Source organism: Phycodurus eques, chromosome 7 (genome assembly GCF_024500275.1).
Source record: "Phycodurus eques isolate BA_2022a chromosome 7, UOR_Pequ_1.1, whole genome shotgun sequence".
Taxonomy (NCBI): domain Eukaryota; kingdom Metazoa; phylum Chordata; class Actinopteri; order Syngnathiformes; family Syngnathidae; genus Phycodurus; species Phycodurus eques.
Genome location: NC_084531.1, coordinates 27,241,389 through 27,265,922, shown reverse-complemented (window position 1 = coordinate 27,265,922; position 24,534 = coordinate 27,241,389). Strand labels below are relative to the sequence as shown.

The 24,534-nt window shown below is 41.3% G+C and overlaps 1 protein-coding gene across 1 annotated transcript; it reads left to right on the top strand.

The window, feature by feature from the left end:
- The first annotated feature begins 807 nt into the window (after window positions 1-807).
- On the top strand, window positions 808-16,205 carry prcp (prolylcarboxypeptidase (angiotensinase C)). Its single transcript, XM_061682624.1, has 9 exons — window positions 808-1,233; window positions 6,113-6,253; window positions 6,379-6,480; window positions 6,910-7,091; window positions 7,173-7,330; window positions 7,847-8,019; window positions 13,542-13,709; window positions 14,696-14,883; window positions 15,815-16,205. Exons 1-9 carry the CDS (start codon window positions 1,057-1,059, stop codon window positions 16,038-16,040), a joined length of 1,515 nt encoding a protein of 504 aa, XP_061538608.1. The 5' UTR covers window positions 808-1,056; the 3' UTR covers window positions 16,041-16,205.
- Window positions 16,206-24,534: the final 8,329 nt, after the last annotated feature.

Here is a 24,534-nt window from a genome sequence, read left to right as displayed (position 1 = left end):
ATGTTCAACCCCATTTATCGCAGGGATGAATAAGAAAGTAGATACTGTAATACAAAGTGGATAGAAATCAGGAGATCTCAGTGGATATGTCAGAAGGAGTTTCAACTGCCACCTCCGACAGAACTTCACCCATGTCCCGGGGGAGTCAGGGGGCCATGTTTCGCACCTACATGGGATCACACTCCTCAGCCTCCCTGGTAAGGGCTATTCAGGGGTGCTGGAGAGGAGGGTCCGTAGGGATTAGAATCTCAGATACAGGAGGAGCAGTGGTTTTCATCCGGCCCGTGGATCAGTGGACCACCTCACCGCCTTCGTCAAGGTCCTCGAGGGTGCGTGGGAGTTCACTCAACCAGTCTACATATGTTTTGTGGACTTGGGGAAGCCAAGTGATTCAATCATTTTACGCATCATGGGAATTTTTTTTTAAGCCATCCTTTGTCTGGTCCCTCACCTAGGATCTGTTTGCCATGGGTGCCCCCTGCCAGGGGCATAAAGCCACAGACAACTTAAGATTCTAAGATCACTGGGACACACAGTTCAACGAGGGGCTTACTGTTTTACTTAAACAAGAGTTGAATCAGTAATTTTACTTTTACCAGTCTTTTTCTTCTTTTATTTTATGTATTATTTTTCTTTGTTTTTTTTTTACAGAAGAATCTCTACTACTGTTTAGGTATAATACAGAGTTTGAGTACTTGTACCACCTCTGCTTTTTATATAGCCATGCTGAGATGTTAGCATGTCAACGGAGCAACGTAAACAACTACAACTCCCATGAGCCTTTGGGTTTAGCAAGCGACGATGCTGACGGCTAGCCGCGAGCAACTAGATGATAAAACGTGAACCAAATGGGGCTTTCTAAAACCCCGAACGGAAGTTTCCTTGTTTATCCTCAGTTGCTGGACCCGTGATATTTATTGTTGCTTAAATTCGAAAAACTTTGATGTCTGCTGACAGGCAGTTTCACTTCCTCTTTCCTCCTCTTTAAGAGGATCATCCGGTTTTCTGTCCCCAAAATGTGCTGACGGCGGGAGTCTTGACAGCACGGCAGAAAAAATGACATTTGGAGCCGGGAAGAGACTTTTGGATGTCGCTGCAGTCACCTGCATGCTATTATTGTTTGTTGGCTCTTTTCACGCCTTCAAAACTCGACAATTGTTCACCAGACGCGGAGGCTCGTTTCCCTCCTCTGAGATTCCCGTCAGCTATGAAACTTTTTATTTTGACCAGAAGGTGAGTTGAACCTTTTCTCCAAGTCTTTACAATGTACGCCGAATTCTTCTTTGCACTTTAAATGAGGGGGAAAAAAACTGTTTCATAGTTTTCGTACAAAAGTTAACCTTGAAACACAACATTCAAATATGCCTCCCATTGGCTGTGAGTGGCAAAGATGACGTTGGTGCACTGCGACGTGATTTATCTTTCCTTTCATTTTATTATTATTTTGTTTTTTGGTAGTCATTTTTCGATATTCTGGAAACGATTAAAGTTTGGGTTGATTAAAAATAGTAGCATGCACGTGCTGAATGAGGACTCGTTTTTGTCTTGGATTAGTTTTACATGGCAGCGCTATGACAAAACATTAAAAAAAAAAAACAAAAAAAACAACAACATCATTTTACTTTGACCAGAAGGCGAGTTGAATTTTACTCTAAGTCTCTAATATGTAGGCCAAATTCTTCATTATACTTTAAATGTTATGATGATACTAATTAAAAGCTACAGTTCATTAAACTGGTTTGGTGTGAATGCTAACAGGTGCGGTTGGCGAGCTTAATTAATAATAATACACTCAAGACTATCTGGTTTAGATTTTTTTCATTTGTTTGGTGACCTCATCGTAACTCATTGTGAGAAAATATAAAATATTCAGGAAAACCTACTTTGTTTGCGGTTAGGAAAAAGTAGTAATTTTAGTCTTTGAAATCCGTTGTGAAATGGTGATTATTCCCCCCCCCCCCCCCCCCCCACCACAGATAACATCTGTTACTCCAGTATTTCCTTTCCTATCCAAAAACATACAACACATTTTTATGTTCAATGGAAAACATAAATTCCAGTTAATTTCTGTCCATCTGTACAGTACCTGCATAACTGTAAGTCTCCCATACACTGTATGTGATTTACTCAATACTGACTAATGACTGTTTGTGGTTAAGTGGATAGTTCCTGTTTGATGAAATCGGTCGATGTAAGAGTCAGACAAAGCCATTTCCTGGGATAAGGGAATACAATGGTAGTCAGAGCATAGTCCGTGTTTAGTGAAAATATTGGCACGTGACTTATAAATGTATAACAGAGAAGCATAATCATTCTTTGTACAACCACTGTGTACACTGCTCAGTGGGCAGCGACGTCATTCAGCACCTGCCCCCACTGCATTTGGTTACTGCAGCACTTTCTTAATGCACTTAATATTGTTGAGGTCGCGCACGTGTTGTTTGCCCACAACAAAGCCCCCCTCCTCACTATTTCCTGTAGTAAAGAGCAACACAATGAGTGTGTACTTGTTCATCATTCGGGTATTTTGTTATTCCTTATTCTTTTCCCTCCATTAATAATCTGTATTTTCTGGACATTTTATGCTTCCATTTTTTTTCGGCGTTGATATATGTTTACAATGTGTTTAAACAAAATGATGTTTTAATGTTATTTAGGTTTTAACTATTTAAAAACAAAAAAAAAAGTTTTTCTGTATCGCAGGTTGGTATTAAATGTAATCCCCCTGATGAACAGGGAAAATATTTTTGAGAAATTTTTGAAGTGTGGTGTTTTGATGTTTAGTAAGTGTACACTACTCCCAAAATCTGTATATTGGGCTATTTAGTGACTTTTCAGGTACCTCAACTTGATCTGATAGGAGTTTTTCAATATGGAAACCATTGCTTTGGCGATTTTTTTTCTTTTCTTTTTTGTTTGGGTTATTTATTTTTTTTAAAGTTACAAGTCCGAGCTATGGTGTGTCCTGTGAATCAAACTTGACAACAAGCAGCAGTTTGGCAGATAGTGACTAACTCTTCAAGTGCTTGCCCTAACCTATTGAAGGTTTTCATAAAACTAAACGTAAAACAAAGACAATCCCACATTCTAGATTTAACTAAGCCACTTAATCATGTCTTACGAAAGTCTGCTAGCTTAATGCTAATACACAATTCAAAACATCATAGACGGCCCAATGAAACTAACAATGATGTTGCTGTAATTTCAAAAAAAATTAAGTGTATTTGAACAAATGCATACAACAATACTCAGGCATATTTTCTTTATCTTCTGCGAAAAATGAATATTTTTACAATTTAGTCGCGACTTTCTTGTTTTGTCATCATCTACATGCATTATGTGGCCCCCTGGTGACCAAGGCGCTCATTGCAGAAGGTGTGTGTGTGTGTATATATATGTATGTGTGTGTGTATATATATATATATATATATATATATATATATAAAATGTGTGTGTGTACGCCTGCGTGGGTTTCCTCCCAAAAACATGCATGAATTGGAGACTCTAAATTGCCCGTAGGTGTGAATGTGAGTGCGAATGGTTGTTTGTTTGTATGTGCCCTGCGATTGGCTGGCAACCAGTTCAGGGTGTACCCCGCCTCCTGCCCGATGATAGCTGGGATAGGCTCCAGCATGCCCGCGACCCTAGTGCGGAGAAGCGGCTCGGAAAATGGATGGATGGATGGACGTGTTCATATTTTTGGGGTGCGTGGAACAGATTATTGGTATTTTCATTCATTTCAATGGAGCTAGATGATTTGAGTGTTTTGACGTTCAAGCGTGGTCAAGGAATGAATCAAACTTAAGTCAAGTCACCAATGTATCTTTAACTTTTTGGTGAGTAATGTACCGTATTTATGTTGGCATGTACTTGGCATAATTAGCCACAGGGATGGGGAAGGGGAGTGCACATGTGTTCCACCCACCGTCAGCATTCTTCCTCATCAGTGAGTCCATAAAGACTACTTCCTCTATCCTGATGCACATTGTCTTATCCCCTCGCCACTACACTTAATAAATAAATAAATTAAAAAAAGTCCGTCTGATGCAATTTCCATTTGCTCGAGCCGCATCCATCGCGCCGCCTTCGTCTTCCCACACTGTCTGCGTGACAGCGGGTCACAAAGTCATCGCTCTCATCTCCACAGGAAATCCTCTTTTCCTGCCTGCCGCACAGCAAATGAATGGATGTCACTCATGCAGTAATTTCCACAATGTCCACATAGTGGCACTACTTCTCAGGTAACCAGGTCTGGATGCTGAGAGGGGGCTTTAGTGGGCCCCCCGACACCAGTCTTACCAGTTGGCATGCATAAAATTGAACAAGAAGTCAACCATATTGGTTTGAAGTTAGGCTAATTACAAAGCTTGTAGTTTGACAAAATCCTTCTCGGGAATTTGCCTAAATGAGCCCCAATCGAAAGAAAGTATCTTAGACAGATGAGCGATGCTAAATTCAAAAGCATTTGTGTATCCTGGTGAAAATATTTGAATTTTTAGGGGTCCCCAACAGGACCCCTGCAAAATTCACCCTGTAGCACTCCCTGGAAAGTTAGAAAAAATTATCCTTCGACACTTGTTTGATTGATCGACACGAAATGTCCGTCAGAACAGCACACAGTAAGTCGTCAGTTTGAATTTGTTCCTGCTCGAGAAGTGGCCCAAAAAAGCTCCAATCGGAAGCAGGTATACAGTCAACCGCCCCCTATTAACAGTTCTCCATTTGGAAATTCATCGTTTTCATATCAGTGTTGCTTTGGCGCCATCTGTTGGCATCTTGGTGTCAAGGAACTTTAAACTAAATTAATTCTTTAACTTTAAACTAAATTAGTCGTCTGCGGCCATCTTGTGGCATATGTAGGCAATTATAAATTATTTTGCGTGGCGTGTATTACCCGCGGCATTTCGTATGGGGATTCACTGTAAAGTGAATGATGCATTCAAAAGAACAACAAATACCGCAGCATCTTGTCATTTCTATGCGTCTAAATCAATTACAGGAGCTGAATAAAAACGACAAATTATGGCAAATATCAAACTGTGACCTTCTGAAAAGACAATAGTCAGAGTAAAAGACTTCATTAAATGAATCAACAAGGCGACTGGAGAAAAAAGTGACCTTTCTAAAGGACACACAACCACATTTAAATGCTTTGTTCACACAATTATACAGCACATGACTCCAGTGGTGTATGCCGATCTGCCATTCTTTTGTTTTTTGTTTTTCTCTTTTTTCCTTCTTCTCTCCAACACTCTCACGGTACGCCCACACGCTGCCAAGATGAGGCTGAAAGGACGCTTTGAATCTTTCTGCTGTCATTGCCTTGCAAAGTTACTGCCTCCTTTTGTGTCCACAGAGGGACTAAGGATGGGCAAAATAAAAACATTTTATGATAGAGGTGTCCAGGATCTTTGACAACTGTGTCATATAGAGTGGATGGGAATGAATTACTTGATCACCATCTGAATTTGTAAGTTCGGTTGATCATTTTGCATGGCAATTGATGGTCATTTTGCGTGTCTTCAACTTTGGAATAATAACACCAGTAGTTTTCACCTTTCTCACAAAGCCAAAGTTGTATTTGAAAATGTTCATAGAACACAAAAAAATAAAAACCCAAAACAAATTCAACAAAAAAAGAGTCCAGTTGCTTCGATTCAACCCTTGCTGATTACCATATAACCTGAATGACTAAGAATCTAAACAGACATAAAGTAAAATTAACAAGTGCATTGTTGTTTAATTTAAAAAAAAAAAAAAAAAAAAAAAAAAAATTGCTGTGGTAAGACAAAGTTCATTTTAGCTCTACGCCAGTTAAAAGCGCTGATATAATTGTGATGTCTCATCGCATAAATCTGACATCCCTGCATCAATACCTGTAGTCCTGACCAAAGGGTATCTTTCATTCAGATCTTTTTGGGGAACCTACCCTGTTAATAAATGAAAAACTTGCCTACTCACTGCTTTTGTGCTCAGACCAAAGCCATGTCTCATGAAAATATTGCTCCGGTTGGTCTTGGAAGCTACTTGTACGTTGAACTAAAATGTAACATGACTTCTTTTTTTTTATTTATTTTTTTTACAATTTATTTTTTATTTTTCCCCACCCCAGATTGATCATTTTGGTTTCGTAGAAGATGGCACTTTCAAACAGCGCTACCTTGTGGCCGACAAGCAGTGGCGCTCGCCGGGTGGTCCCATTTTGTTCTACACGGGCAACGAAGGCGACATCACCTGGTTCTGCAACAACACTGTCAGTTAACCTGTCAAGTCATGTTTCACTCTTACGTGCACATTATTCAAATACAACGGAACCTTGACTTCAGTCAAGGTACCACTGTAGGTATATAATGTAAAACTGAGCTGGTTGTGGTCCAGGGCTTCATGTGGGATGTGGCTGGAGACCTGGGCGCCATGTTGATTTTCGCAGAACATCGATACTACGGAGAATCGATGCCATTTGGAGCGGACTCTTACAGCGTGAGTGAATATGCTTATCAAAACACTGTATCGCACTCAATCGTAAGTTGGACTCTCTAGAGTTCTTGGTTATTGATTTTTCATCTTAGCAAGACATTCTGGACTATCCAGTTTGTGGTTTAGGCCCTTTTCTGTTCTCAGTGAACAGAGCAAGGTCCACAGAAGCGTTGCTCAGTGTACAGCTTGTGTAACGGTGAAGATTTCCTGTACTAACTCAACACACAGCCTTTGTCAAAACTGTGGGCAACAAAAGTGAGGACATCCCTACGTGTAAATATCCAAACTGGGCCTAATTAGTCATACATTGTAGCATTTAAAGTGTCATTTCTTCATGAAAAGTTTACAAAAAATGTGAAGGGTTTGCTCGCTTTTGTGAGAGACTGTCTGTAGATGCTATTGTGTTTAAAAAGCACACTTGTTTGTCTGCAGGACAGCAAACACTTGAACTACCTGACTGCAGAGCAGGCCCTGGCGGATTTTGCCGTACTGATCCAGAATGTGAAGCTCAGCAGAGCCGGAGCCCAGCAAAGCCCGGTCATCGCCATCGGGGGATCGTACGGCGGAATGCTGGCCGCCTGGTTCAGGATGAAATATCCCAACGTTGTCGTCGGGTAAGGGCAGCAACTTGGGTTGACGCAAACTTCTTTCAAATCAGTAATTGCAACTCGGTTTCAAAAATCAAATCTCCCCAGTGCCCTGGCCGCCTCCGCACCAATATGGCAGTTCACAGGGATGGTGCCCTGCGGAGACTTCTACGAAGTTGTCACGCGGGACTTTGCCAAAAGCGGACCCAACTGCGACGCAAACATCAGAGCGTCGTGGAGGGCCATCAGTAACCTCTCCACCACTGGTAAGATATTTAGTACATAAAGCTGGGAAAACGAATTAAATGAAAATAATAAAAGTTGAGTGTTTGTTCATTTTAATAACATTTGTTTTATACTATGCCGATTTCTTTATTTACAACTGATAAATTAACCAATTAATGAAGATGGACAATATGTAAAATAGTTCATTTTAATTATAAAAAAAATAAAGATTTGTACATTATTTAACATTCATTTATTATTCATCACCCAATTCTGTAATAAAATGTCAAATATATGTCAGTGCGCAGTCAGCATTTTACTTATTTTTAATTTTATTTACAATCGACCACTCATTCATTTAATGAGATAAATGAATACATTTTAAATAACCAGTTTTTAGGGGGGGGGGAAGTAACTACATTAATGCACCAAATATTATAGGGCTTTTTCTAATGTAAATGCTCATTGGGCTGGATGAAAGCATGGACGGGGCCGACTAATGCTGTCATGATCAATCACCACGTGCGAGACTTCAGCTAATGTCTTGTGGCGTGCAGCACAGGGTCTTCAATGGCTGTCCGAGGAGTTCGGCTTGTGCGCGCCACTCAAGAGCGACAAGGACGTGTTGGGCTTCAAGAGTTGGCTCCAGGAGACGTGGGTGAACCTGGCCATGGTGGACTACCCCTACAAGGCGGACTTCCTGCAGCCGCTTCCTCGCTGGCCCATCCAGGTACCGACAGCAAAACTAAACTAAACCCGCCGCGCGCTGAGTGACATTACCAAACCGTCTTGCGGTGTGCTGGCTTCTGTAATTACTTTCCATGAGTGGCAGACTGTCTGCAATTAGTTTTGCCTTTTAACAAAATAGGCCTACCGAAATGTATTTAACCTATCTATTGTCACTCCTTTTTGTCAACCCCCCCCCCCCCAAAAAAACATAAACAAATCTTGAGGCAATATAATGCCACAAGGCTCCCATGGCGTCAAGAAGAGGTGCTGTTATGTGGCAATTCTCAGACAGTTGAAGTCCCCAAGAGAGTTAATAGTTTTGCTCTCAAGCTATTTTCTACACTTGGTATTGGTTAATAATTTGTAAAAATAAAACAAACCGCAGAGGGCTGACTATTAGTATCGATTTGTGAGGAAAATATGAAATTGACCACATTGAGACATACAAGCTTTCAGCCCGACAGCAACGATATTCAGTATATGTTGTATTGTATAATGATACTTGACTCAATATAAACTCCACTAAATCATTTTATTTGTACTTGTGAACACACCTTCATTTCTTGTCTGTTTCCTCTCCTTGTAATTTTATAAGACGACAACAGCGGCTCGGGAAATCTGCGGCTGCTTGTATGAATAGCAACCGATGGATACACAGGTTTATTGTACTTTATACCATCAAATGTAATGCCTGTCACTACGTCGCTGGCAGAGATGGATCAACAATGATAAATTTTTCATGAATGAATGATAATCTTGGGGGAAAATTAGATAATTTACGGTGGCGCACCTGATGATCAATCGTGTGCCGCGGCACCCTGTTTCAGAATCACTGCTGTAGTGTGTATATAGTAGTAGTTTTTGTCTGTGTATTTTGTATATATTGTGTGTATTCAATGCATTAGTGTTATATGTAATATACTGTGTATGTAGTCTACACTATATTGTAGAGTGTATGTATTGTAGTTGGGCTACATGATATTGGGGGAAAAAAAATGACCGATTGTTTTAAATTATTATTCTTAATTTTTTTAAAGCGCCGATATATAGCGCAATGTCAAGTAATACAGGATCGGTGTAGAGAGAGTTCATTTTCTATGCGAACTAGTTCAAAGTTCAGTTCAGCGTTCCAAAAATGAACTAGTTTAGTTCATAATTTATAATTCAAAATTTTGAACTAAATTCCCTGGTCAAAAAACAAACTAGTTCATGCCCCCCACAACTATGTTATTGAAGGGCTATTAGTCTGAATATACTGGCATTTCATTTCCCCATTGTTGCCACCCATTCAGTCCACACTAGTAGCCAGCTGCAGCTTTCACCCTACAATCTCCAAAACATGAGGAAAAACGTGTTGCTTGAATGTTTTTTAATTGGGGAGTGAAAACAAAAACAGGACTTTTGCCCTTTATGTGCAAACAAAAACATGCAATACACAATGTCAATACACACTAGTAGCCAGCTGCAGCTTTCATCCTACAATCTCCAAAACGAGGAAAAACGTGTTGCTTGAATGTTTTTTAATTGGGGAGTGAAAACAAAAACAGGACTTTTGTCCTTTTATGTGCAAACAAAAACATGCAATACACAACCATTTGTGGACATATTCACACTTACATGCAATGTAGAGTCGCCAATTAACCTACCACGCATGTTTTTGGGATGTGGGAGAAAACCGGAGTGCCCGGAGAAAACCCACGCAAGCACGGGGAGAACAAGGAAACTCCACACAGGCGGGCCGGGGCCGGGATTTGAACCCCAGTCCTCAGAACTGTGAGTCACGTGCTAACCAGTTTTTACACCGTGCTGCCAACTCTTGTATAACAAAACAAAATAAATTTCATATTATCAGTGTTTTAACGAAATAATTCTGATACAAATAATTATTTTCTTCATAATAAAGTTTTACAATTATGGAGGTATTACAAAAGAACACTTTTAATCCCATTTACAGTGTTCCTGAAAGCTCCCTCTGCTGGTCCCTTTTAATATTACAGTTTATTCACTGTATATTCTATTGCGCACGCGTACATTGCGATGACGATGCACAAACAAAATAAAATTCAGTCCTAACTACTGTTGTTTTTGTGTGAATGTGGAGTATAGTGTGGCTGAATTGTTCTATATTGTTGTGCACTGATATGTAATATAGTGTTGCGTGTGTGTAGTGGAGTGAAGCGTCTATGTAGTGCAGTGTTTATAAATTGTAGTGTATGCAATGCAGTCTTGTGTTGTATGTAGTGTGTATTTAGTCCATCCATTTTTCTGTACTGCTGATCCTGTTCAGGGTCACGGTGAGCTGGAGCCTAGTGTGCATTGTGTATGGTATGGTACAAAGATGTTCTTGTGTGAACTTAAAATCAGTTGTAAGGCTGAGCTTTCGGCAGTGTTTTCTACACAGTGCTACTATTGTGAACACAAAGTGTACAGGTTGCTGTGTGTGTGTACATGTTGTTACAAGTCCAAATGCCTCTCGTTGTTCAGCAGACTTGTTCTATGGCGGCCTGTAAACGCTTTCTCACATAAAACGCGCTGGCGCCTGATTTGCATGTGAAATTCGTAGGGATTTATGGCAGCCGTTGCGGAACAAGAGGAGGGGCCTCGCGTTGGCTTTTGCGTCCCGACCTGTTTAGAATGCAAAAAAAAGCAAATCATCACAGTTTGGAGTTAGGGTATGCCCCCTGAAAATACTCACTTTGACTGTACATTGTTTCAGGTGCAAATAACCCTAAATACAGTGGTACCTTGACACGTGAACAAGCCTGGAACTCAAATTATTGAAATGAAAAATGCCATTAATCTGTTCCAGCCCCCCATAAAACGCAGACAACAATTTTCGTGACATGTTTTTAATTTAAAAACAAAACAAAAACAAAGGCACTCTACAGTATTGTACTTGGTTGCTACTTTGTGCATTATGAGTTCATCGATTCATGGTGAGTCTCCTTCTGTTGTCTGCGCATTGGCCACAAGGGTGCAATATGATCCATGTATATGTATACAGTGCTCCCTTGCTATATCGCGGGTCACGTTGCGGATTCAGTGCATTGTGGATTTTTAAACCCCCCCACCCCCCCCTCCATATTAATAATGCGCGTAGTTCACTGTATCGTGGGATTCTGAGTGTATGTTGCTGTTTTTTTTGTGGTAGAAATGAACACTTCCTAACCTAAAACTTAAAAAAAAAAAAAATTATTATTTAAATCACATTACGAGGAATGAAATGTGTATATAGCGTACAGTGCTACTGTGCATTACTGTATGTTTAAGAGTTTAAAAGGTGTTTATAATATGGTAGAGGTTAATAGGAGTGTGGGGAAGATCAGTAACATTCTGGTCTATGGTGTTAGGATTAAGCTAAGCGGTCTTTTGTCAGACACACAAGGTGTAATTCTCTTTGTTTTAAGTTTAACAGTACACTTGAACTGGGAGTAGCAACAAACAGCTTTAAGAAAACACTTGGCCTCTTTGTTGAAGAATTGTTGCCTATTTACCAAACTGCTGCTTGTTGTGAAGCATCTAGCGCTCATTACTCAGATTTTTGCTCTCATCTCAAGACAAAACCATCGGCCGAGCGAGAGCTGGTACCTCAAAACTTGTAAGGCGAGGTACCACTATACTTTTGTCCGATTGAAGCTCCTCAACTTACTTCAACAGTTCCTTGCCACCAGATGGTGCACAAAAACAGTATAAAGGGGACTTTTTCTGTGAACAGAGGATAGATCACAAAATAGATTGGGACAGCCTGTATTGGAGCGCCATCTTTTTTGTCGGTTTTGTTACGGTTGCACAGTTCAATCAAAAAAAAAAAAACCCCAACAAAAACTGGGTCCTCTTGTTTTTGTAACCCTGTTAGTGTTGTTACTGAGGCTTTTGTGCAAGCACTTGGTGGTGGTCGATGGATGAGGACGGCCGAGGACACGTCCAAGCGAAGATTTACACCGTGGAAGAAAAAAAAAAAAAAAAAGTGCAGCGGAAGGGGGGTGGCATCTTCTCCTTAGTTTTCAGCCAGGATTAGCTTTATACATTCATCTCTGCCAACACCTCTAAACCCTCAATGGGCCCTTCTCACACTTGCTCACATAATCACATTAGCTTTGTCATTAAAAAAAAAAAAAAAAAAAAGCTTCTCAGCCTAAAGCGCTTACACCGCCCATAGGGGTCGCATACATTAGAGGAACCTCTCTATGACCGTTTAGCCGTCCTTCTAGAGACACTGAGCCGTAGGGAAAGTAGAATATGCCTGCTGAGTGGGCAGCGGGGGGGTCAACGGTGAGCGCTGCATGTGACGAGGCAAGGTGGAAACATGGTGTTGAGGTCAGCTGGTAGATCAGGGGGAGGGGGGGGGGACTAAGTTTTGTAAAGAAAACAAGTGGGAGATATTTGTGCTGGATAGAGATGAAGCCCTGCCAAGAATAGTGAAAATAACGTTTATACAGTGGTGCCTTGATATACAAGTGACTGAAAAAACAACAAAAAAAATATATATTTTGAGAATATAGCCATTATTGGATTACTTTTTTTTTCTTCTTTGTTTGCCTTGACTTGAGTTTAAATTTGATATATGAGCGCTGTATTGTGGCAGGTAACTGATGTAATTAGTAAATGGTCTTCAAAAAAGAGGCTTCAAACTGTTGCCACTTTCAGTTGAAGGTTGCTGTCAAAATAAATATAAAACAAAGAGAATTACATGTTGTGTATTTAAAGCAAGGACATATAGCCACCGCAATCTGAATGTTAACATACAATGAGAAATGCTATAGACACTTGGGCTAGCAATTAGCATTATGCTGGTGTTGTTACCCTTTCAGCAACAGATATCTGAGCACAAATGTTGCTAAACTAAATGTAGACTGATATGACAATATCCACAGGCTTATATATTCATAACCCTGTGCGAAGAACGACGAATGTTATTGTCGTACTGCTGAGCACAGAGGTGGCAGAGTATCAGTATATGGGGGGATGTTATCGCCAATTGTTCGTTATATTGAATCACTTCTTTCTTTATGACCATATGTACCAATATTACTGGACAGTACAAAATTATTGTATTTTTAATTTTTTTAATTTTATTTTTTGGAGCCCGAAAACGCCCAGAACAGTACGCATTATTGTAAATGAGGAATTAGTGGGGTTTTTTTTTTTTTAAATCTTTTTTTTTTTTTTTTAGTTTCCAAAATCGGGTAACATTAGATGCATTAGGCGGTTCAGCTTGACCAAAAAAAAATTCACTGTAGCAAAAATAGCATGTTCCAGACTGCGTTGCAGGCCCAGAGAAATCTCTTAAAGAAAAGAGTGCCGCCCACGCAATGCTGGTCTCTCTCTGCATAGAACTGTTTGACAAGACTCTTATCTCAAGGCACCACTGTAATTGCTTCTATTAATAGTTTAGACCTGGGGTGTCGACTGTAAAAATCATACACGGCTCTGGAAAAAAATGAAGAGCCCACTGGAAAATTAAAAATTTTGGTCGACCACTTAAATTCCGTTAACGTTGATCAGTTTTTGTTTTTTTTCCAGTCGGTGTGCAAGTATCTGGCATTGGATTCGTACGCAACCGACCAGCAGCTCCTTCACGGCGTGTCCCAAGGAGCCAAGGTCTACTACAACTACACTGGAAGCTCCTCCTGCCTCAACATCTCAGAGACCGCCACCAGCAGCCTCGGCATATTCGGCTGGGACTACCAGGTAAAGCGAGTCCATTTTGTCACGGCGTAGTGAGAGACCTTTAATGTAAAATGTTATCTAGTGGTACCTTCACTCACCAGTGGCGCAATATGATTTTTTTTTTTTTTTTATTACAAGCTGTTGCATGGTCTGTTTTGAATTTTCCTTTTTTTTGGCTTTGTGTTACAAGCAAAAATAAAAAAATAAGTGTTAACCATGATAGTCTGCCTCCACAGGCGTGCAGTTTGGCAGATAGCAAGCAGCTCTTCACAAAAAGAGTTCAAGTGTGCTTGCTTCAAGATGTTTATTGCCACTCCCAGTTGAAATTCACGTATTTAACGAAGCCGCACAAATTTGTCTCAAGATAGTCCGCTAGCTCAATGCTAACACATAATGCAAAGCACCATACGTGAGCTAATGAAATTGGCATCGGTATCACGGTAGAGACTTTTTAACAACAGATATTTGAACACAAATTGTGCGGACACCTACAGACTATAATATAATATAATAACACTCACGGCATGTATTATTTTTGGTCTGTGAAAAACTAATATTACTACAACTTAGTTGCAAAGGGCTTCACATTTTATTATATGTATTAGACTGCCCCCTGGTGGCCAAGGCATGCACACCAGAAGGAGCAGCACAATGTCCACTGAATTACAGAAACTGCTGTTAAGTTTTTAATTCATCCATCCGGTTTCTTTACCGCTTATCCTCACTAGGGTCGCGGGCTGCTGGAACCTATCCCAGCTATCTTTGGGCGGGAGGACTTTTAAATTCTTTACATTCTGTTTAACTATGTTATTACTGTATGTTTTTATACAGTACTATACTGTCGTGTGGGTTTTATTTTTGGGGTGGGGCTGGAATGGATTACTCACATTTTCATTCATTTCAGTGGGGGAACATGGATTTGAGGTACGAGAGCCTTCAATAATGAGCCGTGGGGAAGCCAACCTCTGGTTAATCAGATTGTTAAACTAGGGGCTCCTCCTCCTTAGGCCTGCACCGAGATGGTGATGCCCATGTGCACCAACGGAGTCCGCGACATGTTCGAGCCCGCGGAGTGGAACTTCCAGGCCTTCTCGGATGAGTGCCACGCCATGTTCGGTGTCCGGCCGCGAGCTGACTGGGCTGGTTTGGTTTTCGGCGGGAAGAACATCGCCTCGCACAGCAACATCATCTTCAGGTAAACCCAGAAAATGTTTTCATTTTCTTGAACGTCTATGCACACATCACAGGACAATTTAGACAATTCCAGAATAGTATAGGAACAAGGGGCAATAAAGTAGTTTTGGGGCCAAGTCTGGAAAAAACAAACACAATGCAGCTCAGCTTCTGACTTGCAGATGTCATGGCTAGCCATAGGTTTTTACAAAAACGACCTCAATGTTTTAAGAGCATAAGAGTTCAAATTTACTGTTGCAATTTCCTAAAATGAAAAAGGGAGCTGTTGATTTTGAATCTTTAACATAATTCCAAGTCACGAGCTGTGACTTGGTGGATGTGTGTGTGCGTGTGTGTGTGTGTGTGCGTGCGTGTGTGTGTGTGTGTGTGGTGAGCCAAAATTTCAGTTATGAGCGAGCTTCGGATACGACACCGCTTGAGTGAAGTGGTGGGGGTGAATGTGCAATTAATAAGGAACTGTAATGTGCATGGGCAAGGAGAGCCACAGTCGTTTATTTACGTTCACCATCCTTTGTTGAACACGACAAACAGTCAAAACACACGAATACAAAATAAGAACCCTTGCAAAGCGAATGGAATACATGTGGAAAATGGCCCATCACACTCACGACTAGGCCGAGCCCCCTTAAAGGCACATCACTGAAGTTACGTGTGAGTGAGAGAGCGAGCGAGAGAGAGAGAGAGAGAGAGGGAGAGAGACTTTTGGCTTTACAAAATGACTTAATTTCTTTACATTCTGTTGTTTTTTGGGGTACTGGAACGGATTAATGGCATTTCAATTCATATCAACGGGGAATATTTATTTGATATACAAATATTTGAGTTGCAGTTTTGGTCACGGAACAGATCAAACTCGTAAGTCAAGGTACCAAACTGTGAGTACGATTTGGCCCTCAAAAAGAAGTCTGAATTGTCTCCTCGTGGTGTCCCAGTAACGGAGGTCTGGACCCGTGGTCTTCGGGCGGGGTGACTCACAACGTGTCCGCCTCCCTGGTGTCCATCATGATTCTGGATGGCGCGCATCACCTGGACCTGCGTTACGCTAACGATCTGGACCCACCTTCTGTGCGGCAGGCCCGCATGCTGGAGCTGAGCTATTTCCGGAAGTGGATCAGACAGGCCGCTAAAATGCATCAAAGGGGACCAAAGTCTGGCTAAAACGCTCCAAAATTATGTTTTATACTGTTTTTGCATTGTGTGTGTATATGTGTGTGTGTGTGTGTGTGTGTGTGTGTATATATATATATACGCAAATTTTTTTTTTTTTACAAATCAAATAAAGGATTTAAGCAATAAAAAATATATATAATTCAGAATCCATCAGTCAGTTGTCTGTAATGTTTATTCTCATTCGGGTCACGGGTGAGCCGGAGCATATCTCAGCTGACTTTAAGTGAGAAGCGGGGTAAACTCTCAACTATTTTGACACTGGGCACTGTACTTGAGTAGATTTTTCAGGTATCTGTACTTATGTATTTTTATGATGACTATTTACTTTTACTCCCTACATTTGAAAACAAATGGCATGTTCTACTCCCTACTTTGTCAAAATACTTTTTAAACCTCTGTGGATGAAGACATGATGTAAAAAAAGACAAAAAGATTAAGTCAACCGTGTTTGAGATCTTGGTGAAAAAAATAAAATAAACAGGCGCAGCAGCGAGACATAGCAGCGTGAACCAGGGAGCGTTAACAACAATGCAGATTCGGAGAACCATGAATTTCCTTAAGAGAATTAAGAATCATTGTGTGGCAAAAGAATTGTGCGACCACAAGATTCTAGTGTTAAAAAATCTAAACTGAGAAAAGGGTTAAGTGTCATTCTTCTGTCATCATTACATAATGGAAATATCTTTTTTTTTTTGCTAGGAGCTTCACAAAGTTGTGAAAATGGAACCGCCTTTTTTTAAGCATACTAGTCGAGCCAATGCTGGCTCATTCTTAAAACATGCATGTAACGTGATTTACCCCCTGCCCCATCATAAAAGAGGGAAACTATTTTGTGCGCAGAGGTTTTTTATTTTTTGTTGTTGAACCAGGTTGTCAAAATGAATTTTTACTTTTGTACTTGAGTACATTTGCGGTCTGTAATTATTTAACTATTTAAAAAAAAAAAAAAAAAAATGTAATTATTTAATTTGGATCAGTAGTTCCAGGTCTATGGAGACTTTTGAGTCTTCAATCTCTGTTTCTGTCGTCAATCTAAGCCCATTCGGTGTCAACGTGATAAAGGTCGAAACATTTTGAGTTGTTAAAAAAAAAAAAAAAATATCCTTTTGCTTACTTTTTGGTATCTGCTTCATTTTCTTCACAATGCATCCACAAGTTTGTTTTGCTCCCCTCTTGCTGAATCAAGTCTGCACATGCGCAGTAAGAAGATGGGGTAGTCCATTGCATGAGAAGAGGGGGGAGCACGATCATGATAGATTAAGCACTTTGTCTTTTAAGTGTGTGAATTAAGACTAAAATAATAGCTTTAAATCAAACTCAACTTTATGAATCAGTTATTATGAAATGTTTGGGGGTCTTTGGAAATCTCAGGGCTTGAAAAGATTGGTTGTTTGCCTAATGGTAAGGCCGCCCGTGCCTGCAAGCCATACATTGCAAACCCGACATAGAGCCGCTAGCATCATCAATAAGTCTTAACTTTTTAATATTGTCGGATAATTCTGAATGTTTAAAATCAGGCTCTTGTCACGATAGTGACCCTGATAATGATGCCCAGTGTGCCATGATCTGTTGTCTTTGATGTGCATTCTGATGTGTATTTTGTCCTTTTAGTAGTGCGCCCGCGCAGGTCTTTGTTGTGTTTGACCCATCCAGAGCGAACGGGAACAATGGCACCAAGATTTAATAAAAGTCCGCAGGCGGAGGAGGCCAATAATGCCAGTAGCGGGAGGTTATTGCCATCTGACCCCGTCCTGCTCGACCCCCTTCCCCAGCGACCATTCACTCACCCACCGCCTGTTTGTTCCCCCTGCTGGCAATATTATTAATACCGCTCCGTAGGAGGGTGAATGAAGGTTAAAAGTGAGGCGGGTATGGAGTTCACTGTCGTAAAATGCTCTCTCCTTAAATTACGTTATGTACCCAAAAAATATTATTACCTGTCCGGTGGGTACTTTAAAGAAATAATATATATATACAACTGCATCCACATTTCTCAACCAATTCAAAAGATTCACACAATTCAGGAAACATTCTCAGTGTTTCCCGTCAAGTGAATTGGAAAAAGGGGGGGGAAAGGTGAAGCTCCGCAAGAAAGTGTACAGATTGGCGTTTCCGTCGATCCACCTCGCAAGTCTACGCTCCCTACCCAGCAAAATGGACGAACTTCATCTTCTGATGAAGACCAGTAAATACTAAGGACGTTCCGCCGCCATGTCCTTTACGGAGACTTGGCTTTGTGAGGCTGTACCCGATGGTGCCGTCATGCTTCCATCTTCACTGGGCAGACCGCGACATGGAATCATCCGGGAAAACAAAAGGCGGGTTATGCTTCTATATCAACGAAAAATGGTGTACGGACGCCACGAAACTCGGCACACAGTGCAACCCGCATTTAGAGTAGCTGTTTTTGAACTGTAAGCCATTCTACTCTCGTCGTGAGTTCGCATCATTCATTCTCGCTGGTGTCTGCATTCCGCCTCAAGCTAACACAAAAGCCGCACTGCTAATGCTCGCCGAACAAGTAAACGAAATTGGCAAAAAAACACCCAGACTCACCCCTCATTATTCTCGATGACTTTAACAAAGCTAAACTCAACCACGAACTCCCTAAATACAAGCAGCACATCGACTGTCCCACCAGGGAAAATAACATTTTAGACCACTGCTCCACTACGCTAAATCTTAATACTGACATACAGGTAAGAACTTGGATGCGTGAAGCCTACAGTGAAAAAGTGGACCAATGAAGCAAAGTCAGAACTTCAAAGCTGTTTAGACCGCACAGACTGGAGCGTCTTTGAAAATTCAGCTGGCAGCCTGGATGAATATACGGACTGTCACATCCTATATTAGTGACGATGTGTGTGTACCAACAAACTCGTTTTGCACATTCAATAACAGGAAGCTGTGGTTCACTGCCATACTTAAGCAACTTAGCTAAACTAAGGAAGTCGCATATCAGAGCGCGGGGACAGGGCCCTGTATAATTGAGCTAGAAACCAGCTGACTAAAGAAATTAACATTGCAAAGAGAAACTATGCAGCAAAGTTGGATAAACTGTTTAGCAGCTAATGACTCAAAATCAGTCTGGCATACATTCCAATCACTGACCAATTACAAGCGACGACCCCCCCCCCCCCCCCAAGCTGAGAACAATAGCACACTAGCCAACGACTTGAACACCTTCGACTGCAGATTTGAAAAGGACACTTTCAGACCCAACACCTACCCAGCCGCACCACCGACCCCTGTCACACCACCGACTTCTGCGTTAACCATCCACGAACAGGATGTGAAACGCATTTTCAAACAACAAAAGATTAACAAAACGGCAGTCCCAGACCATGTGTCCCCATCCTGCCTCAAAGTCTGAGCGGACCAGCTCGTTCCAGTCTTCACTCAGATCTTCAATAGATCTCTGGAACTGTGCAACGTACCATCCTGTTTCAAACGCTCCACCATCATTCCAGTCCCCAAGAAACCTGCAATCTCGGGTCTAAATGACTACAAGCCTGTCGCCTTGACATCTGTGGTCATGAAGTCCTTTGAACGTCTCATGCTGGACCACCTCAAGAGCGTCACAGGTCCCCTGCAGTTTGCCTCCCGAGTGAACAGGTCTGCGGATGATGCAGTCAACATGGGACTGCACTTCATCCTAGAACACCTCGACAGTGCAGGGACCTACGCGAGGATCATGTTCGTGGACTTCAGCTCAGCGTTCAACTACATCATCCCTGAACTCCTTTCCTCCGAGATTCTCCAACTCAGCATCGCGCCTGCCATCTGCCAGTGGAATTGCAGCTTCCTGACGGGCAGGACACAGCAGGTGAGGCTGGGGGAGGCCACCTCATCCACCCTGATTTAGCATTTACCGCAATGCTGTAAAAGTTGATTACACTTCATGCCTGTAAACTTAGCAATGTTTTTCATTTTAGAACAACATTGATGAGTTTCGCCTGTGATTGCACTTTATGCTTTCAAAGTGTGAAACTGACTCGTCTGTTTATTTTATGGCAAAACACAGATGAGTACGGCCGTTAGGATTTTGAATGCATGTTCAATAGCTTACCTCTTTAACTTCTAACTTTACTTTAGGAAAACACAAACAAGTTAGCCTTTTTAGCATTTAGCATGTACGTTGATTCATTTTAAAGTGTCTCTGAAAGAAGCTGACACGATGCAGATGGGCAACAAGTCCAGCACTGGTATGTCGCACAAAAAAAAAAGGGAGAAAAAGCTGGACTTGTCGCTGCATTGTCATGAGCTCCGCTGACTTTTCAGATGCCGAGATATACTGCCCGGCGCGGGGGAGGACTTATCGGGGTTCTCTGCCACCCAAAGGCACCTCCTTCAAAAGTTTTCTCAGGACTCGGAGGGGTCGTTTATTCCACTGGCGTCTGACAGTGGCCATCAATCAAAGGTGTTATTTAGTATTCAGCAGAGTCCAAACGCTGGAGTGCGTCGCAGTTAGCGGGGGACCACACACACACACACACACAGCTTGGGTGTGCCACATTGAAGGAGGGAGCGGGGGCCTGCTGAATAAGTGAATTCTGGTGTTTGGATGGCAGGCAGGGGCGCTAATGTTCAACAATATCGCCACAATATGGATGTGTGCTGTTTGTCCAGGGGATTTGGGGAGGTGTGGGGTGGGGGTGAGGGTGGGTGGAGTCCCACAGCAGTGGTTCTCAAACTCTGCGAGTTGTATAGCTTGGAGGTCAGCAAAATAATAAGGAATAAATTGTGTTGTGTCATAGTTGCCTTAATCAGATTTGAACGTTTTGGGGAAACAACAAATTCAACATACAAAATTTCATTTGCCTCAGTTCAACTTTTGCAGATTACCATGACCTGGACGGCTGAGAATCTACACTGAGATAAAAATAAAAATGGTAATAAAAAATGTCAAGCACATTGGTATTTGTATTGCTATTGTGACAGCAAATTCAAATGACTCAGGCAATTATGCTATTAGGCTAACAATTTCGAGTTCTAGTTTAGAAAATGTGCTTTAAAATATATTATAAAGACATTTTGACCCCTCGGAAATAATAGAAATAACACATTTTAACCTCTCCACAGGATTTTTTTTTTTTCTACATTACCCCCTCCCACAACAACCCCCCCCCCCCCCAAGCAACCTTGTGCCCTTTCAGCCTTGATGCAACAATGGCAGCTTGTTTCCGGGATGTGTGCGTCATGCTTCGCCAGTGTCAATGACCCAGCAGTGCAAAGCCCCAAAGCCCCAAAGCCCCATCCATAGGTGGGGGGGGGGGAAGATTGGGAAAATGAGGGTGGTTTGGTTGGGATTTGAATTAGCGTGAAGCGACAAAAACACCATGTGTGTCACTTTTTATTCATCGCATTGTTTTGATTGGCCTGACGAAGATAATTTTTGCCATAAACAGTGACTGCTCTGCATTATGGGCAATATTGGAATCGAATTTATATTTAATGCGGCGCATTGATACAAAAGTCATGTGTTGATAAACAGAAAATGAAAAGCACATATTTCCACATTAAAACGTTTTTTTTTTTTTTTTTTTTTTTTAAACTGACATACGGTAGCCTTATATTTCTCCTTGGCCAATGGGACAGCTAGGCTTGTTCTCCAGGAATTCTCCCTAGGAACAAAGCTTGGCGTAACCAAGAAACGTAGACGTTGATTTCCCCGACTAGAAAAAGCTTAAATCTACAGATTGATGTCTACACAATGTATATGTCAGCACATCAGCGATTAAAATAAAACAAAAAATACTTTTCCTGCTTTCATTCCCACCTAAGGTGACCATCTACATTGGACAATTGGGGAAAAAAACCTTGATTAAAAATGGTGTTCTTGTTTTTATTAATCATGTTTATATACATGTCTTGAGAAAATGGAAAAACATTTTCCAAGAGGAAGCACTAATTTTCAGATTATCAGTAAAGATTTATTCAATTAAAGTGAACCCTTGCATATTTGCGGTTCAACATTTGCGAATTCGCCTACGTGTGGATTATTTGTGTAACCTGTCCTCCATTTGCTGTTTTTGTGCTCAAGTCAAATACGTCTAATATAAACATTTCTTTGGCACCATCTGGTGGCATGTTGGTGCCAAGCAGCTATGAACTGAGTAGAGGAGTGTCATTTAGTCAGGTCATAGCCTTGTCTAATAGAAGAAAAGTGCTTTGCCACCATCTTGTGGTATCTATAGGCAATTACAAAGCTTTTGGGGTAGGTGTCAATTACTTGCAGATTTTTGTGACACATTTCAGGGCTTGATCATAGCAGGGGTTCACTATCTTTCTGTGGAAGTAAATCCTCAGAAAGAAAACTTGCTGGGGGGGGGAATTCAAAGCTTGTTTGGTATCAGGAGAAGTAATGCAAATCCCAGAGAGGAAAAACAACAAAAAGCCAAACTTTGGATTTTTTGAGAAGCAAAGGGGTTGGGCCGGGGAAATCCATTAAAATCGGAAATCTGTCCACATTGCCCAGCCCTAGATCTGATTATATCAGCACTATCACTTTCACGGCCTCCCTTTCCCCCCTTTCCTGCAATTGGCATGAAAGAGATTTTTGAACAGCCTCGCTCCAATCCCTTCAACTCCAAAACACCTCACCTCAAGATGCACTGTTTCCAAGAGGAGCGCGATGAATTATTCAGCGAGCGAACGGCACAAAATAGTTAAAGTGCATCTTTAAAGCAGACTAAAAAAAAAAAAAGTCAGCTGCTGGCAAGCAACATGGCTGTCCCTTTTCATTGGCTGGCAAGGCGACTTCCTGTAAAGACGCCCCCGCCAAGGCTTCATACGCACGATTTCTGTCAAAGTCAGCCCCGGCACTTTTCTGGACTGCGTTCCTCTTTTTTTTCTTCTTTTTTTCATTTAACAGCTCCGGCAGCTTTTCCAGTTAAATGGACTGTTCCATTATTGGAGAGGCATTTTAGCGAGGGGCTGTGAGGTGCAATTTAATGAATCTCTGGCACAAAGCTCCCTTTCACTGGGCCCGCCGAAGAATGGGGGCTATTTAGACCCTGTAGGGCTTTATGTCAAAGGCAGCCCCATAATAGTTGTCAGGCTGGGGCAGAAATTCCCACTGGCCTGGGAATGCACCAGAAATCAACTTTATGTCACCGGCAGATTAAGACACAAACGGCCACTCGGGACCATAACGTTTGCGGCCAAATCGCCGCCTCTGTTTGGACGCCCACATTTTCCCACAACGAGAGGCCTCTCTCGTTACTGTATTGGCCGGACCGAGAGGCGCTCAAATTCTGCTTGGTACGCTTAACAGAAAATTGGCTTGATTATGAAGAAGATGGATTTTATTCATGCCGAGTCATGTAGTTTTCCTTGGGCGCCTTTTTGGCAAGATCGTGATAAAGAACGATCTCATGTTCTTTGCAGTCACCAAAGGAAATGGGGAAAGTTGAACTGATAATGCCTAGGATATATTGTATTTATTTAAAAAAAAAAAAAAAAAATCCATGTTTTGGTTTTCATTGGAAGTGTTTTTCTGGATATTTTTTCCCAAGCCTTTTTGTCCAAATTGGAAGGAATAGTACTCTCATGTTGTGATTTGTAGTCCAAACAGGAAACGGGGAATTACGCCTGATTATGACGAGGCTGTATTGTAGTTATTTAAAAAAGTCTTTTTGGAAATGTTTTTTTCAGATTGGGATGAAGAGTGGTGTCAAAATTCTTGTTCTTTGTCTACACAGGAATTTGGCTGGATTACGGAGAGGAGATATTGTGTTTCGGCATAAATATTCAAATTGTATTAGCTTTTCTTGAAATTCTGTTGGCCAGATTGGGAGGAAAAGAGGCCTTAAATTCTTGTTTGTGGTCCAAACAGGAAATTCAGATGTTGGACTGATAATGACAAGGTTGTATTTTTTTTATGTAGTTTTCCTGGGACACTTAATTTCTCTGGATTGGGATAAAGAGCATTCTTTTCTTCTTTTTTTTGTCTTCCAAACTGGAAATATTGATGAAGTATTTATGCTTAAGAATTATGCCTTTTTTCATGTTGCTTTCCTTGGAGTTCTTGTTAGGAGATTTGGAATGAAAAGCAGTCTCAAGTTCTTGTTCATTGTCAAAATGGGAAATAGAGAAGTAATTCCTGATTTTGGTGAGGATATATCATGTTTATGTGGAAGAATTCCATAGTTTTCCCCTCCCACATGCTTTTCTTTGGAATTTGTATTGGCTGGATCGGGAGGATATTCTGTTTTTTAGTCAAAACAGCAAATTTAGAAGTCGCCCAGTTGATTACTATGGACTACCAGTATAAATTATTAACATGTATAAAAAAAAAAAAAAAAATTCCCCCATGAGAATTGTTATTGGTTCGATGTGGACGAAGGGCAGTCTCAAGTTCTTGTTTGTAGTCTTTTTGCATCCATAATCTTCCTTGGAAGTTTGACTAGGCGTGAGCGCGCACAAACTTCAACCACAGGGGAGTGTTCCCGAGCGAGCGAGGTTATTGTCCTTCCCTCAG